Source organism: Carettochelys insculpta, chromosome 14 (assembly GCF_033958435.1).
Source record: "Carettochelys insculpta isolate YL-2023 chromosome 14, ASM3395843v1, whole genome shotgun sequence".
NCBI classification, from domain to species: Eukaryota; Metazoa; Chordata; order Testudines; family Carettochelyidae; genus Carettochelys; species Carettochelys insculpta.
This window is the reverse complement of record NC_134150.1, coordinates 18,387,626-18,406,076: the sequence shown is the minus strand read 5'-3', so window position 1 is coordinate 18,406,076 and position 18,451 is coordinate 18,387,626. Positions and strand designations below refer to the sequence as shown.

General features: G+C 40.1%; 1 protein-coding gene across 2 annotated transcripts in view; it reads left to right on the top strand.

Moving 5' to 3' along the window:
* LONP2 (lon peptidase 2, peroxisomal) overlaps positions 1-18,451 on the top strand; it is a 93,439-nt gene that overhangs the window by 10,139 nt on the left and 64,849 nt on the right. For both annotated transcript variants that reach the window (XR_012647437.1, XM_075008488.1), the window contains exons 5-7: positions 516-679; positions 4,173-4,267; positions 11,335-11,593. Coding sequence is in view for 1 of the 2 variants with exons in the window: in XM_075008488.1 (XP_074864589.1) it covers positions 516-679; positions 4,173-4,267; positions 11,335-11,593 (518 nt within the window). In the remaining variant the exon portion in view is untranslated. The remainder of the gene's footprint in view (positions 1-515; positions 680-4,172; positions 4,268-11,334; positions 11,594-18,451) is intronic.

Below are 18,451 nucleotides of genomic sequence, written 5' to 3'. Positions count from 1 at the left end.
CCGAAACAGGAAAGGAAGAACAATTTTTGAAAGGAGTGCCACATGCTTTTGATTTACTTTCAAAAGAATGCTTTTTGTGTGCAGACTCACTGCTGGATCTTTCGAAAGAGCCCCTTTTTGAAAAATCTTTCAGAAGAACTTGCTAGTATAGATACAGCCACTGCGAGGATTAGTTTTATCCAAGTATTACTGTGTGATATGGTGCAGAGATTTTAAAAGTATAATTAATATCTTCCAATTTTTCTTGTCTTCTATTACTCTACTTAGGGCTGGGTAATTAGTGTATCTTTTGTAATCAGTCACCCTAAGAAATACCTGTCTTTAAGCATGAGATCATCATGTTTAGAACAGGTAAATAAAGTAATAGATTTTAAAACTCAAAGGGACCATTATGACTATAGCCAAAGAACGTTACGTGATAAATTATGTATCAAGCTCTTGAGATTTAGTTTGTAGTGAAGTTATAATCTAAAAATATTAATGTGCCATTCTCAGACTGTTTTTCCGCTTCTTAGATTGTAGCTATTCGTCCTATTCGAAGGATCAGTCACATTCCAGGTACTGCAGAATATGAAGAGGAGGATGAAGATCATGATGATATTGTCATGCTAGAAAAGAAAATCAGAACATCCAGTATGCCAGAGCAAGCTCTTAAAGTTTGCGTAAAAGAAATAAAAAGGTAGGTGATAAAACCTCTGACATAGTGATGTTTTTGAAAAGATTATTAATTTACTTTAACTTTCCGATTGACTCTCTGAGCTGTTATATTTTATAGGGTTTTCATTGTGTTGGGAAATTGTACAAAAAATAATATTTCAAGCTGTACAAAGTTGTTTTGCCTTGTCACTTTCATAATTTTCATAGCTTTAAAAAACCAAAAGTGTTTATAAATAAGAAGAAACATGAAGAAAGACCCTATATAACGATTAAGAATCAGTATAACTTTACACTTTGAAACTTAAAGTCCCTCTAAACCTTCATTGTTTAGGAAGCAGCATGCTCAAGCTTTATTTGTGTTGGTGCTTGGCTGCTATGGTGATGCGCTATTAAAATCCATAACATTCAGAGATCAAAACAAAAAGCAGTCAAGTAGCACTTTAAAGACTAGCAAAATAGTTTATTAGGTGAGCTTTCGTGGGACAGACCCACTTCTTGAGACCATAGCCAGACCAGAACAGACTCAATATTTAAGGCACAGAGAACCAAAAACAGTAAGCAAGGAGGACAAATCAGAAAAAGATAATCAAGGTGAGCAAATCAGAGAGTGGAGGGGTGGGAGGGAAGATCAAGAATTAGACTGAGCCAAGTATGCAGATGAGCCCCTATAGTGACTCAAAGTTCCCATCACGATTTAAACCACATGTTAATGTGCCGAATTTGAATATAAAAGTCAGCTCGTCCACTTCTCTCTAAAAAGGAGCGATAATTTCTCTTCAGTAACACACATACCTTGAGGTCATTGACAGAATGCCCCATTCCATTAAAATGTTGACTAACTGGTTTGTGGATCTGGAGTGTTTTGATGTCTGTTTTGTGCCCATTGACCCTTTGTCTAAGGGAGTTAGAAGTCTGTCCAATATACAAAGCATCTGGACATTGTTGGCACATGGTGGCATATATGATGTTAGTAGAGGAGCATGAGAAAGTGCCCGTGATTCTGTGAGTAACCTGGTTAGGTCCAGTGATGGTATTTCCAGAGAAGATATGTGGACAAAGCTGGCAGCAGGCTTTGTTGCAGTGAAAGGTTCCAGGACTGGTGTTCCTGGGGTATAGACTGTGGCTGTTAGTAAGGATCCTCATGAGGTTGGGAGGTTGTCTGTAGGAGAGAACAGGCATGTCACCCAGGGCCTTCTGGAGTGTAGCATCCTGATTAAGACTAGGTTGTAGGTCTTTAATAATTCGCTGCAGTGGTCTGAGTTGGGGGCTGTAGGTGATGACCAGTTGTGTTCTGTTCTTGGCTTTTTTGGGCCGATCTTGGAGTAGCTGGTCTCTGGGTATGCGTCTGGCCCTGTCAATTTGTGTTTTTACTTCTCCTGGTGGGTAATTCAGGTGGAGAAGTAAACCTGAATTACCCACGAAAGCTCACCTAATACACTATTTTGCTAGTCTTTAAAGTGCTACTTGACTGCTTTTTGTTTTGATAGTGTATAGACTAGCACGGTTTACTCTTTGTTACCATTCAACATTGAGATGTTTCTTTTCTTTATTTTGAAAAAAGGTAAAAGTGCAAATACACTGTCATGGGTTTATAGCAATAATAATTACAGCAAATCTATGTTAATAGAAGGTGCAAGTTGTAAGTGTAGTACTTTAGGAAATGCCAGAATAAAGATTGTATGTGCAGTTAATTTTCCAAAGTCTTTGTGAGGAGTGGCATTGTCCCTTTTGTTACTTTGGGGAGTGGAGACTGGGTGATGTTAAGGTCTAAAGTATCTGCTCATTCTGGGACATTAGGACCTGACTTGTTGGGGTTGTTAGCATTATACAGCTTCAGGTGCAGTTGTGAATGTGCTGCATTTCTGCAAATGAGGCCCAGGGTCTCCGATTGGGAATGCTGAAAATGTAGTTTTTGTCACCTGCAAAAAGTTTAGTTGACGTGAAATCAGGGTCTTGTAATTGTAAATGTGGCGGTTTTTAATAATAGCTAATGCCACTAGTCTGGCTTGCAATGCTCATATATAATTCTTTAGATCAGGAAATCTCACTGATTTACATTGGAAATATCATTATCCTCCTTTTACGGGGGAGAAAATGAGGCAAGTAGATGTGAAATGACTTACCCAAGATCACCTAGCAGGCTAGTGGATAAGCTGGAACTGGAACCCAGATCTCCTGAGTTCCAGTCCAGTGCTCTATCCACTAGGGAACGCTGGGCTTTGAGCCTCTATTTCTCTTTATCAAAATAGAAAATTACAATCAAATCTGACATTTCTAAAATAGTTAGTAGATAAAGAAAATGCAGCGGATAACAACCTGCTAGGATTTCAGTAGGGGTATAGGTAAAAACGATGCATAAATAAAAATTTATTAAGGTAGAAATAAAGAGTGAAACTGCTGTGGGTGTATTTTCTAAAAGACTGATTTATAGCTTATTTTTGCACCTGCATTTTTGAACCCTTCAGAAAGAATTTTGAGCAAAATACTTAAAATGGTGATATGTCTGACCATCTTTTTTTTTCTTAGTCTGTTACTTAGAGGCATCTGCATTCTAATTGCGCCTTCATAAAGCTAATAGAAAAATTAGAACTAGCTTCAGGTTAGTTACTTTTTTTAAAAAAACATATGCAGTGGGGTGGGTACCAAGAAGGCTGATAAAGCTCCATCACAACAGCTATTCAAGAACAGACTGAGGATGATTGCTGAGATTTTGAGAAACTCACAATAGAGACAAACAACGTCTGGTCATCTCTCTGGTGATAGTACAACTGTTCAGTCTTGACTCAGGAAGATACCTAACCATTGGCCATACATGGTACATAAACACAGGAGACTTTTTTGATGCAGCAGTATTGCACATCTGGTGTGTGTGTGGTGTTTTTGTTTTTTTTTTTTTTAAAACAATTCTCATGAATGTAATATGAGGCCTGTGCTTGTTCATGCTAGTAATACAAAGAAGCTGTTTCCATGCATGACTCACAGTAAGGCAGCATAACTTTTTTTTTGTAAACATTGTCAGTACATTTCTTGGTGCATTCTAACTCTGCAAGTTCAGGTGAAACTTGTCAAATAGCTGTGGTGAGAAAAAAAGAGGGGGAGGGGTATGAGAAAATAGAGAAAATACAAGTCAAAATAACCAATTTTGGCAATTTTGAAATAAACCTTTTCAGAACGATATTTTGACTAGAAATGTATCTTTATTTTAAAAACCAAAAACTTTTTAAAATGCAGAAAACTAAACGTTGTTTGGTTTCTGTAAGAGTTAAAGATTGCAGTTTTGGTTTGACCTGCACTGAAACTTTGTTCAAGTTTTTCCAGTTCAGACCTAAATCAGGAAAAAAAAGCTTAGTTTTGCTCACAATTTTATAATTCATAGCGTAAAGATTTTCAGTGCAGTAAATAGGAATGCTTTGAACATCTTTGTGCTAGATGCAGGTCTTGTAGCAGGGGGAAGACTCTCTGTTCACATTTACCAACTCCTCGATACAATACCCACTACGTGCGTGTACTTTCAGATTGAAGAAAATGCCTCAATCAATGCCGGAATATGCCTTGACCAGAAATTACTTGGAGTTAATGGTAGAACTGCCATGGAACAAAAGTACAAAAGGTAAAATGCTGGCTAGACCTCCATTGGGACTGATTTTAAGTCACAGAGGCTGGGTCTACACTTGTCCCCAACTTCAAAGTGGGCATGTTAATCAGGGCCACAGGAGATTAGTAATGAAGTGCTGCAGTGAACATGCAGCACTTCATTAGGCTAATTTTCCCCATGGGAACTTTGAAGTGCTGGCATGTGTGTAGCTGCAGGCACTTGAAAGTTCCCGCGCTACTACAAAGTCCCTTTACTCCTCAAAATTTTGATGCTTTGAAGTTGCCGTGGGGGAAAATTAGCCTAATGAAGTGCTGCATATTAGTAATCTCCTGTGGCCCTGATTAACATGCCCCCTTCGAAGTTGGGGGCAAGTTTAGTCAAGCCCAGAGAAGTTTCAGTAGAAGTATCTGATATTTAAATGCTGTGGTACCTAACTTTCTGTCTTGTAAATTTTTGTTGTATTGTCTGATATCAGAAATACACTTCATGTGCTAATTTGGTTTTTAAAATAAATTATTCTAAACCCAGTAAAACAAATAAAACTATAACTCACATATACATCAGAAAAATGGTGACTGAAGGATCACCAGCAAAGGATTTGATATGATCATTGCCTGTTTTTTCTTATTGTATTTGTGTCATAGGTTTTGTTAGAAATTTACAGCATGTTCTTTTCTGCCTGTTTAATGAGTTTACATTCAGCACTCTTTTTTATTTCTCTTAAAAGCAACAACAGTAGGTTTGTCACATGACTTCTTACTGAAGAATAGGTCACTGAAGTCAATATAGTTTTGAGGGGTTTTTTTGGTGTCATGTTCTTGCTTTAAGCGTGGGCTGAAGATATACGAACATCTGAGGAAATGGGTTGGTTATTTAAATCAGTGACTCCCAACCAGAGGCGTGCATAACCCTGCCGTGCAGAGGTCTTCCAGGAGGTACATGAACTTATCTGGATATTTGCCTAGTGGAGATATACCTATTCGAATCCAAGCCCCCGCACCCACAGCAGGACCTATCATCATCCCTGATAACTTTTTTTTCTAAAATCTATTTGTCCCAGATCCCTAAATGGCCCCTTCAAGGATTGAACTCATAACCTTGGGTTTAGCAGGCCAGTGCTCAAACCACTAGTCTTACAACAGGCTGCATAAACACTAATGCGCTCAGTACAAAGTGAAATTTCATACAGTGACTTGTTTATACTGCTGTATGTACTAGTCATTGAAAAGTAAGTATAATTATATGGAAATAGTGAGACTCAGCAATTTTTCAGTAATGTACTGTGACTCTTGAATATTTGTCTGATTTTTTGCAAGCAAATAGTTTTTAAATGAGGCGATACTTGGTGGTACACAAGACAAATCAGACTTCTAGAAGAGGTACAGTAGTCTGGAGCAGTTAAAAGGCACTGATTTAAATGAAGCCTGGGTGGTGAGGTATTTTCCACTGCTTTTAAGAAGAATTTTTGTTAACCACATCCTCAGAGAGGCTTGACAAATCTCTTTCCTTGCTGAATCTTCATTTAAATATTGGTTACTGATAGAGCTCTGTGAGATGTGTATGTTATTTTCTGTCGGGCTCCAACAGGAGAACAGTATACAGTCTTACTCTGGAACTCGTTCTGTATGTCAGTATGGTATAAACAGCAAAACAAGGGACACTCATGGCTTAGTTGAACTATGTTACAATAGATCTTAATTTACATGCTGTTAAACTTGGTAACACTATTGTAGGAAGAAACTGTTGGATCAACCGTTCATAGTTAAAATATCAAGAAGTCATTCTGGTTTTGTAGTAATGACAGTACTAAGAGGTCAAAAATTTACCAAATTTAAATATTATTAGCACCTGTTTAGCTGCAGTACTACTAGCAGCAGTAGTGAAGGCATGTGCTGAGTACAGACCTGCCTGGCACTGAAGGGTGCATAGTCGGTATAGGTAAGCTATGCCTCTGCTGCTGCTACCCATGCTACCACTGCCATACTGTTGTTTATAACTGTTGCAGTGCGATGAGAGAGAACACTAGTTTGTGTTGGTGAGAACGGACTCCCAGCTCCAGTTTGTAGCATAGATGTAGCCTTAAAAGTCAACCTTTTGGAGTTATTTTGGATATGAGTACTTAAAAATTAATAATCTGTGTTGAGCAAATTTTATATTTTCAGTCTCTATTTGGGAAAGGGGCAGCATGCAGTAAATACTTGTAAAGGTACACAGGGGATGGATCACTCATTAAGTTGTTCATTCCCTCTGAAACATCCAGCACTGACTACTGTTGAAAGACAGAATATTGGGCTAGATGAGAAGAGTTGGGATGAGGTGGGCAAGTTCAGGTTCGTATTGTACTCTCATGGGAATAAAGACTTGAGTAAAGTTGCACCCTTCTGGACATCTGCTGCTTTTTGTCTGTGATCACCTGTCCATTTAAAGGCTTCAGTGGTGTGAATTTGGTAATGTTTGATGCGAGTGCTTTCTTCAATCCGTCATACATAGTTTTCAGGTTGCCGAAATCAGATGCCTTTTGAATATTAGAACATAGGTTGGCCCAGTGCTTGTTTGCACACCATCTGGATTCTCTCCGAAGAACACATCTTGCAAGTTGAAGTTGATCGCTTGTGCTTTGTGATGGGTTCTTTATGTTGTTCAGATCCGCCTTGTGTTTTTCTTCAAGAAGAGGCCTAAGAATGTCAGCATTTTCATTGATCTAGTCTTAGCGAATTTGTGTTCCAGAGGCAGATTTAGCGCATTTCATATATTGCATCTCTTAGCATGAATCAAGTCTCATCAACAGTTTTTTGGTCAGATTTGTGTTACATTTTTGCAGTTGAAATCATGTGCGAAGACAGTGTGTGTCAGCGTGCATCTGGTATTAAGGGTATTGATATTTGGCCTTCTGCATTCTTTTGTCATATAGAGTTTCTTTGGTACAGTTTTCATTCTGCTATTCATCAAGGAGTGATCAGTGCCACAATCTGCACTGTGATACATGCATGTAAATTTGTCGGCGTCGAGATGTTTCCTGCATACCAGTTCAAGGTCAAGTTGAATTCAGTGACCGGATCTGGGGTGGCACCATGAAACTTTGACACTCTTTCCTGTTAAAGGAAGTGTTACTGATGCTGAGTTAATTCTGAGAGCTGAATTCAGGAAGACTTTGACCATTTTTGTTCATTTTCCCAATACCATGATGACTGAGGCAAATGGGCCAGGACTGAAGTCGCCAAGGATGTACAGTTGTTCGCCAGTTGGAAAGGAGTCTAACTTTCTAAAGATTATAATAAGTGGTCCTTGTCTTCATTGCACAACGCCAACGTTGGTGCATAAGCACTGATGTTGGTATATCCTGACTTGGTTCAGAGCTTCAAGGATATAACGCATTCTGATTCAGCTGTGGACGTATGGATAGATTTTCAGCAGATTGTTCCAAACATCAAATCCAACTCCGTGGAGGCGGTAGTGCTCTGAACTCAAGCCCTTCCAGAAGAAAGTATAGCTGGTTTCTTTCACTGACCAGCAACTGCCAGCCTGGTTTCCTGGAGAGCAGGGAATGTTGACACTGAGTTTGTGTAGCTGTTGGTCTATCACTGCTGTTTTGCTTATTGAGTCTGTGTTCGTAAGGTCATGGGCAGATTCAAGTCCTGGACATGTGGTACTCACATTCCAGCTGCTGAGTTGGAGGCAGTTTGATTTACTATTTCATCTTATGGCAGGTATGTCACTTTATATCTACTATTCAAGGAAGGCAGTTGTGGTGGGTCAGCACCTTATTGACCTGGGGGTGCTGGCTTGTGGTGGGCAGTAGCTGACCAGTGGAGCATGATGACTCCTCCCAATCACAAAAGTGACCCATGGCGGTGTCCTCTTTGCCAATTGAGGGGGCTTATAATCTGTAACTGCAACTTCCCATGTTGTTTCCATGCTATCAGCAAGGAGGGAGTGTCCTTTCCATAAAGCTATTAGCTGTAGAAGTTTTATTTTGAGTGTTATAGTAATGTCACACACTAGCTTGCGCTGGTGAGCATCTCCCTCTTTGCTGCATTGCCTGGGCTAGTGTTTGGAGCAAGAGCATTGCCCAAGCGTCACTGTCCCCCTCTCGGTCGCCCCAATTGAATTCAAAGGAAAGACAGAAGTCAGTACTTATGGACCTGAGATACTGGAAGGTGGGTTAAACGAATCCTCCCTGCTAACAGCCTTAGGGTCCCCACTCTGGATTTTCTATCTGGGTTTACTCCCATAGCTTTTGGATCTCCTGAACCTACCCGCCAGGCAGTGGGTAAGCAAATACCCGTGCCTCTTTTGTGCTTTATAAAGTATATTTATTCTTAAGGTAAAAACATGACAGAAAACAACCCCCACCCCCCACACCCATAAAAGCTTTTCTGAAGTCAGTTTTATGGAGCCCTGGTAGGCCAGAGTCTTTGAGTCCAAGCTTGGAGGAAACATTGTACTCAAACACCTCCTGATCTCCCTCTCCTGCAACTTGGGCAGAAGACCTGTTCATTTGTTAGACCAGAATAAAGACCATGGTTACATCTACACTAGCCCCAAACTTCGAAATGGCCACTCAAATGGCCATTTCGAAGTTTACTAATGAAGTGCTGAAATGCATATTCAGCTGTTTATTAGCATGTGGGCGGCCACGGTGCTTCGAAATTGATGCGCCTCGCCGCCGCGCGGCTCGTCCCGACAGGGCTCCTTTTCGACAGGACCCCGCCTACTTCGAAGTCCCCTTATTCCCATGAGCAGATGGGAATAAGGGGACTTCGAAGTAGGCGGGGTCCTGTCAAAAAGGAGCCCCGTTGGGACGAGCTGCACGGCGACGAGGTGCGTCAATTTCGAAGCGCTGCAGCCGCCCCCATGCTAATGAAGAGCTGAATATGCATTTCAGTGCTTCATTAGTAAACTCGAAATGGCCATTTGCATGGCCATTTTGAAGTTTGGGGCTAGTGTAGACACAGCCCACGAGTCATTTTAAAGAGAGTCTTGTTAAGCCAAGAGCCCTTTCTTTGTCTCCTAATTCTCTGGAAATCCAGTTTGACCATAATTTGAAAACCTCTCTGGGGCTGTTTTAAAATGTGGCTGGGTCCGCACTTTTCCCCAGCTTCAAAGGGGTCATGGTTATCAGGGTGATGGGAGAGTAGTAATGAAGTGCTGCGGTGAATGTGCAGCACTTCATTAGGCTAATTCTTCCCCACACCAACTTCAAAATTTTGTGGAGTAAAGGCACTTGGAAATGCCCGTGGCTATGTGCATGTCAGCACTTCAAAGTTTAACAGTTCAGAGTTGCTGCAGGGTAGAATTAGCCTAATGAAGTGCTGCATATTCACCGTAGCACTTCATTAGTAATCTCCCATCACCCTGATTACCATGCCCCCTTTGAAGTTGGGGGCAAGTGTAGACAAGCTCTATGAGTGATTCAACCTGATAACTCCCCACTCTTTTAGTTCATGAAGCAGTTCTGGTAACCACCCACGATGGAGTAGAACATAATCATACATAAAATCCCTGGTTCACATTGGTACATACTCTTACTACAGTGTACTCACGCAAAGGTATTGCAGCTGTATTTGTTATACTCCACAGTTGCAAACAGATATTTTGGGGGGCCTGAGTTTCTCTCTCTGGTTTTATCCTGCTGTTATTCTTTTGGCTTAATTGAAATTACTCTTGGTTTAGATTGGCATAGGTGAATGCATAGACAGGCCCTTAAATTGTTTTGGGCCTTTATTCCCTTTAATGAAAGTTATTCTGTACATAAAATTGCCTGAATCTCAAGTGACTGAGTACAACTGGCTTGTACAGGTTGAACCCCTCAACTCTGAAACTCTCTCATTTGGCAACATCTGTAATCCAGCATGCTTTTTGTTAGCCAGGTGACTGCTTATCATGGTATAGCCAAGTTTCCTGTGGTCCCATAAAGTTGTACAGCCGCCAGTCCTGGCTCACAGTGTTGTGTGCTGTTGTTTAGCTCTACCACCTCTTAATGCCTTCTGAGAGTCCAGTAAGCAATGGACATGTTGGTAATCTGCTAGATAATATTGACCTCCCATGGTCCCGCAAATTCTCTTGTTCAGCACCAGTCAGGTCCCCATGGTGCTGGATTAGGGAGGTTCAACCTAATAGATGCAAGATTATGTGGATGATGTTTAATGTGAGTATCAGTGATTGCTCTGTCTGTCTTCATTGCTTTTATATTGAGGGATTCTGTCTTTTATTCCATTTAGATCAAGATCAGGATGTACCCTTGTTTGTTTTAGAATTTCACTGCATGTTCAAATTTTGCTGGAATTGAGTGAACCCTACAATTGTGCATTCAGAGGTGTATAATAGATTGTGTATATGTGCGTAATTTAGATTCACAGTTTCTTGTCATACTTACCATTGAGGTTAGTGTATTTGCCAGTGCACGTGAATAACAATTTGCAACTTCAGAAAAGTAAGTAAGGCTTCTGTTCCGAAGCTCAAACTCATCTCTTAAGATTGTAAACTTTGGCTTGAGGAATGTTCAGAAGATTTGTCAACTGATGAGTTCAAATTGTGATGTGATGAAGAAATCCTCATGTATTTTTCTCTATTTTCCTCGGTTGTGAACCTCATGAGGCTATCGAGAATAATCTGGGAGGCACTGCCAATTACCTTTCCTCTGAGATTGCCAATAAGACCATAATATTGATTTTTTTCAGGTGTAACAACTAATTCACTGCAGTTGGAGAGAGGCCAATTTATTTTATATACATTACCAAACTGGCATCATAAAATTGTTGCTACAAGTGGGGTCATATGTTGAATCCATGACTTAGAGGTGGAAGCTTCATATACCAGTACCAGGATCTATCTAGCTCTCTTTTAATACACATTTTACGAAAGGAAAGGCAGATTGTATTGATTTTTAACACTGTAATGGTATGTTTGGTGAATCTCTTAACTCTTCCTGGTGGGAAAAGCTGTAATTTTGCTGTTTTCAGGAAATGTTCTGAAATACGGCCATTTACAATAGAAAGAAATTTTATCTATTAAATTTTAGAAACAATGTTTTAATCTTTAAAGGAATATTAAGATGAGCTCTTTATTTTGGTGCTTGACAGATTGTCTGGATATTCGTGCAGCCAGAATTCTTCTGGACAATGACCACTATGCCATGGAGAAGTTGAAGAAAAGAGTTCTGGAGTATTTAGCTGTCAGACAACTTAAAAACAACCTTAAGGGGCCCATCCTTTGTTTTGTGGGTCCCCCTGGCGTTGGTAAAACTAGCGTGGGAAGATCTGTTGCGAAAACCCTGGGACGAGAGTTCCATCGGATTGCCTTAGGAGGAGTATGTGATCAGTCTGACATTCGAGGTCACAGGTAATTCCATCTTTGTTTCGTATTGATAATTTCTCCCCCCGCAATTATTTGCTTCAAGTGGTAATTTCCCTTCATTTTATCCCTGTTTGATTTATTAAGAGAGGATTTTACTTGGTTGTGGCACCCATTCAACAGGGTGGTCTGACATACTGTTTGCCAACATCATTTGCATCATCTTCAAAGAGCACTATAGCTATGCTGTTCTATATACCTGGAACATGAAATAGAAAACATACAAGTCTCCACGGGAGTTAATTACCAAGTAACAGTTCTGTGCATTCTGCCAAGACTGCATATTTGATTATATTTTAGTTTCTGACCTTAGAGGGGCTCTTTTAAACCTTTTTAGCAGAAGGAGTCCATATGTGGATGCATCAGTCAATGAAAAGAGGGAGCTATGGATGTTTTATACTCACAGACGCAGGGGTTTTTATGTTGTTGCAAATAAGTGTGTTTTCTGTAACTGTTTTGGTAAAATCTGATCTTTTAGCATCTGCCCATATTGCAAAATCTCTCTGGCATTGGTGGAAAATGGAGAGATCGTGCTCCTTACATCACAAAGCTTTGCAGTATTGTATTGATCCGAATGCTAGACAATAGCTGTGTCTACACATGCATGCTACTTCGAAGTAGCGGCACTAACTTCGAAATAGCGCCCGTCGTGGCTACACGCGTCGGGTGCTATTTCGAAGTTAACTTCGACGTTAGGCGGCAAGACGTCGAAGTCGCTAACCTCATGAGGGGATCGGAATAGCGCCCTACTTCGACATTCAACGTCGAAGTAGGGACCGTGTAGACGATCCCCGTCCCGCAACGTCGAAATTGTGGGGTCCTCCATGGCAGCCATCAGCTGGGGGGTTGAGAGACGCTGTCTCTCCAGCCCGTGCGGGGCTCTATGGTCACCGTGTGCAGCAGCCCTTAGCCCAGGGCTTCTGGCTGCTGCTGCTGCAGCGGGGGATTCATGCTGCATGCACAGGGTCTGCAACTCGTTGTCGGCTCTGTGGATCTTGTGGTGTTTAGTGCAAGTGTGTCTGGGAGGGGCCCTTTAAGGGAGCAGCTGGCTGTTGAGTCCGCCCTGTGACCCTGTCTGCAGCTGTGCCTGGCACCCTTATTTCGATGTGTGCTACTGTGGCGTGTAGACGTTCCCTCGCTGCACCTATTTCGATGTGGTGCTGCGCAACGTCGATGTTGAACATCGACGTTGCCAGCCCTGGAGGACGTGTAGACGTTATTCATCGAAATAGCCTATTTCGATGTTGCCACATCGAAATAGGCTACTTTGATGTAGGCTTCACGTGTAGACGTAGCCAATAGTTTGCACTTAACAATTCAGGTGTTTCTAGTGATGTGAATATTAAATTTACATATGCAATGTAAATCATTGTGTAATGCGTTGCTATTCAGACGGGAACCACTGGAGGGTGTCAGACATTTGTGAAAGAAGTATATGTAGAAGCTAAAGATGCTTTTCCCGCAGACAGTAGGGAGTAGAACTTCTGTCTGTGTATTAGCTTTCCAGGTGAGTGCTCTGCTTACATAGTCCTCTAAAGTAAAGACAGTAGACTTTCTTCATTTACCAATACAGGGTGAAAATCTCTTATCCAGCACTCTTTCATCCATAACTACGTCCATAATCCAGCATGATTTTAATTAACCGAATGACCACTTATAATGGGCATTGCCAAGTTTCCCATGGTGCCCAAAGTTTGTTTACAACCACCAGTTCTGGCTCTCCATGTTGTGTGCTGTTATTTAGCTGTAATTTACCCCCAAATGTCTTCTAAGAGCACAAGAAGCAGTGGAAATGTTGGTAGTGCTGCTAGACAATAGCGATCTCCTGTGGTCCCACAAATTCTCTCATTTGGCACTGGTCATGTCCCCCGGGTACCAGACTAGAGAGGTTCAACCTTTAGTGCTTTCTAGTCCTATCCTACCAGTTCTCATTTTAGACTTGCCGCCTCATCCATTATCAAACATAAATACTAGTGTTGTACAATGATGGCAAGTAACACGATTTTAAGCTAAAATGTTTGGGTCGTCTTCATTTTTATAAGGGCTTTGTTCAAATATTCTATAGAAATGGAAGTTTTAAAATAAAGCTTTCTGCATAGACATGTCTGAACCCTAACTATAAATATTTTTTGAAAATAAATTGATTAAAAACTCTTTGGCGACCAATGTACTACAGCAGGAAGAATAAGGCATTCTTGAAGTGAGAACAAGAAATAGAGATAATACTTCAGTGAAGAAGGAATTGCTGAACTTGGGAATCAGATCTATCATTCTGCACCACTTAAACTCTGTTTTAAGAGTTTCATTCACTTAGTAGCCAGATTTATCTCTCTCTCCTTAACTCCTCTGACTACGCTTGCAGGATTGTATTTGTAGTGTTAGGATCAAGATGTGCTGGGATGCTTGCGCAGCACAGGATGAATTAATACTGAAATGTTTGTAAGTTTGCCATAGAACTTTAATTGAGTCTTACTATAGCATGTGGCTTTGGCTGCCCAGCTGGCTTTGAAAATGGTGCTGCTGCTGGATCTGTGGGCCAGATGTAAAGGCTCCATGGGCTGGCTTCTGGCCCCACAGGCTGTGTGTTGGACAGACCTGCTCTAGCTGCTTCTCTGGAATGTACAGTACATGGGATGATGCCTAAGACTGTCTACATCTCAGGGTTCTTCAGAAATAACTTATTTTGATGTTCTAACATCAAAATAAATTATTTCTGGGAAGAGTGTGAAAGAGCCTTTCAAAATTGAGCATTCATGCTAGAGAGCCCAATTTTGAAATAAGAGCAATGATGGGCTGCCTCCTTGGAGGCCAATTAAGTAATAATTACCAGTGCTTAGTACACAGAATCAATTTTGAAATTGAAAGAGGGGAAGGCTTAGTGAAAGTTGTTTATTTTGTTGGAATTACTATTCTGAGTTAAATGCCCTATTATTCCAGAATAACAGGCTTTGCAGTGTGGTTGCAAGGGAGTATATTTCCATGGGGGAAAAAGAGGGAGTTTCCACGAAACAAAACACATAAGCCCTGAGCAAAAAGACACAAGGTTCTCTGACAGTACCTTGCTGCCTCCTAATGGCTTCTTTCTATACCTTTAAAGAGGACTTTCCATTAACATTGAAGCATTATGTTAGGGGTACTGTTAGTACTTGTTATCTTTTCTTCTTGAGAATAAAGCTTTTAGGTAGGTTTGATTTAACACCATTTGATTGTGTTTTGTTTGCAAACAAGGGCTACCAGCAATGACAAACACTATATAATTGTGTATCTGACCTTGTAGGTGGAAGGAAGGTGTCCACTGAGTGTTCAACAGGAAAGATGTATTTGCCGTACATTACAGCACTGTGTCATGGGGTGGTGTTTCGATGGGTGTGCAGGTCCATGTGATGTTCAAATATGGTAATCTGAAAACGCCCAGCTTCTACCATTTAAGCACTGATCACGTGCTTGCAGCTGGAATGCATGTGAATCCTTTTTTTCATTAGGCTACGAGTAGCCGCTACTGTTCTGCATTCTCAAAATGAAGTCAACATTGCAGTACAAAAACAAAACTGCTTTATCAGACATCCTCCAGCTGTTCCTGGCTTTCACCACTCATCTACTCCATATGTAAAAGTTTTGCAACCTTCTGTATTAAAAAGAGAACTGAAGACATTGTAGAAACTTTTTTTAGTTGCCAGGGTTTTTAAAGTGACACATATACTACAATTCGGCATCAATGAGGGAATCAGTTAAAATCCCTCAACCAGTAACTGTTTAAATAAGCTTATTGCTAGTGAAATTCTGATACTAGTGTGGACAAGACCTAAACCAATTTGAGTATGTTAACTTTATTAACTCAACTGAATGCACAATCTGAGAGGGCATGTGTTTCAACAGGAGAGGTCTTTAGACAAAGCTACTGTCAGCTGATATTCTAGGCTTGTGGTGAGGACATTTGGGTCCTGTTCTTGTTTTTCTGAAGATTCCTGTTTCTTTTTCTGTATCATCCTATAGAGTTTGTTTATAAAGTTGATATTCTTTTCAGACTTCAATTAGGATAGACTACTTTGTTACTGATAGGAAGATCACCACCACAAAAATGTTCAGTTTGCTTATATTGTGTAGCAGAAATAAATAATTCAAAAACATCTTAAATGTTTCCAGTTCATTAAGTGTACCCGACACATTTTTGAATATTGAAAGTTGAAAGCAACTTAGATTCTGAAGTGATCAATAATTTCAGTGAAAGATATTCAGACATGGGGGTATGTGGTTAAGCTGAATAGTAACAGAGAGGTAGCCGTGTTAGTCTGTACTCCAACAAGAATAAAACAGCAGAAATGCTACCTTTCTGCTGTTTTATATTAAGCTGTTAGTCCTCATGTCACATTGTATTTAGTCTCTCTGATGTCCTTGTGCAGATCTGCCGTGTATGATATTTATTAATCTCTTGCAAAACCATCATGACTTGTCAGGATTGTCGGTCTTAAGTCAGTCAGGTTAATGCAATAATAATATCAGCAAGTGCCCATCTATAGCAATGGCATTTTGCAGCACAGGATTATAGACAGTCGAATTTTCTCCAAGGAAGGATTTTACAGCTGTAGGGGGAAAATTGATATCCATAGACCGGTTAAGTGTACTTTAAGCAGTCTTTCATGTTAGTGTATCAAATTATGTATATAAAAACACTTAAGTTAAAATTTAATCCCTGATTAAATAGCTATGTTGAATTTAATTAATTCAGTTGCCATATTTATAAATCATTACAGTACAAGGGATGAGGGAGAGAAGAGAAAGGAAGGATGATAGCAGTAAAAAAGTCATAATACCGTTGAAACTGTAAAATCTTTCTTATCCATGCTTTTGTCCCGCTCCTTAGCAATTAAGGTCCATATTTCTGGGACTCAAGCATATGTTTCAATACTCTGCTGAGTCACGACCTGTGTCCAACAGTGCTGCTTCTCCATTTGAACCTTGACAGTGTCAAGAGACCTACACTGCTCATTTAACTCTTCCTGTATCACAAGAATCCCATTTTAGCAGGCACTAAATCAACTCCCCATCTCCATTTTATTTATTTCTACACATTGATTACCTGACAGCTTTTGAAGGGATACATCTTAAAAATGTTTCCACTACAGTGTTTTTTCTTCAGCTGTCAGATTTTGCCTGTTTGTTTTTTTTTTTTTCTGATTCCTCCTTTGCAATATATTGAGTTATAAATACAGCCACTGAAACTTTCAAGATGTTGATATTGCTGGATTTGCCATAAGTTGTTTCACAGTGGTTGTTCTACACCTCTTATCTCTTCTCACCATGACTCTGGATAGTTAGTAACAGAGAAAGCCATGCTAGTCGATATACTATCAAAGCAAAAAAGCCGTCCAGTAGGACTTTAAAGACTAACAAAATGATTTATTAGGTGATGAGCTTTTGTGGGACAGACCCACTTCTTCAGACCATAGCCAGACCAGAACAGACTCAATATTTAAGGCACAGAGAACCAAAAACAGTAATCAAGGTTGACAAATCAGAAAAATATTATCAAGGTGAGCAAATCAGAGAGCAGAGGGGCAGAAATAAGGAGGGGGGCGGGTGTCAAGAATTAGATAAAGCCAAGTTGATAGTCAGGTTTGTCTTTGCTGCTTTCCCTAAGGTTGTGGAGCCTCAGTGTATTCAGCAGTTGTAGAGCCCTGGAAAATGACAGTGAGCCTGTCAAAACTTTTTATCAAGTTAAACGTAAATATCTCTGATTATAAAATCATTCCCTCTCCTTCAACACACACATTGAATATAAAACCATATCATTATTACAGGGTATGGTGTTATTTGTCTGTGGGGTTCAATGATTTAAAGTTCCTTTAATCGTTTAAAAGCCATCCCCATGGTTTTTGAAAGTCATCTTTCCAAAAGTCATTCTGTTTGTTCTGGCTAGTTTTAATACAGATTATGTAACAGATCATTTAGACCTGTTCTGCATATCTGCTTTGTGAGAGTCATGAGATACTCCAGCAGCACAGCACATGATGTGCCAGTTTCTTCTGAGGCCATCAGTGTTGTGTTTGATTATGGAGCAACCAGAAAGACTGTGGTAAACCTAGCCAATTGTGTGCTTACGTGTAAGATATATGTGTATGTGTGTATATATAGTTCCCCCTGCAAACTTTAAGGGGGCACTTTCCTGAACAAATATGCATAGGTAGTTTTTCATTCTTTATATGTTTGCTAATGTAATTGTTCTGGTTTGATCAAATATGATAAAATAAACTGAAGTTTTTTGAGGCTAGTCAATTGAAAATCTTTCTAAGTTCCAATTAGTATCAATGTTTCCTCTAATTTTTTCCATCCATAGGTGGAATAAATTTTATGTGCACCAACGCATGTGTGGCTGTGCACCACTAGGAGAAACACATGTTGCACGTTGTGGTTGACTCTGGGAGCTATGCCATTAGCTGGGCAGCACCTGAATCTCTCTTGAGCAGCTGCCCAAGTGTTCAGCTTACAGGGAACAGTGGTTAGAACACAGGCTACCTACCCTATGAAATCTGTGTGTGGGTTATGCCCTAATTTATTAATACTGTATGTCACAAGTTGAGATACTGGAACACTGCTATTAATACGGCAATAATGAATCAGAGTTCAGAAATCTGTGTTTGTGGTTGGCTAAAGTGTTTTAAAAATCCCCAAAACCTTGCTTACAGTAATTTACAGTGATCGTGCACTGTGTGCATTTTAGACATGTTTTATTGTGCCTGGAGTAAGTATTCCAGTAAGGAACTGGGGTTATACTTTTATCCAATTACATTGAGCTGTGTATTCAACAATGGAAAAATGAGGTACGTGTCCACTGATTACAGAGAAAGG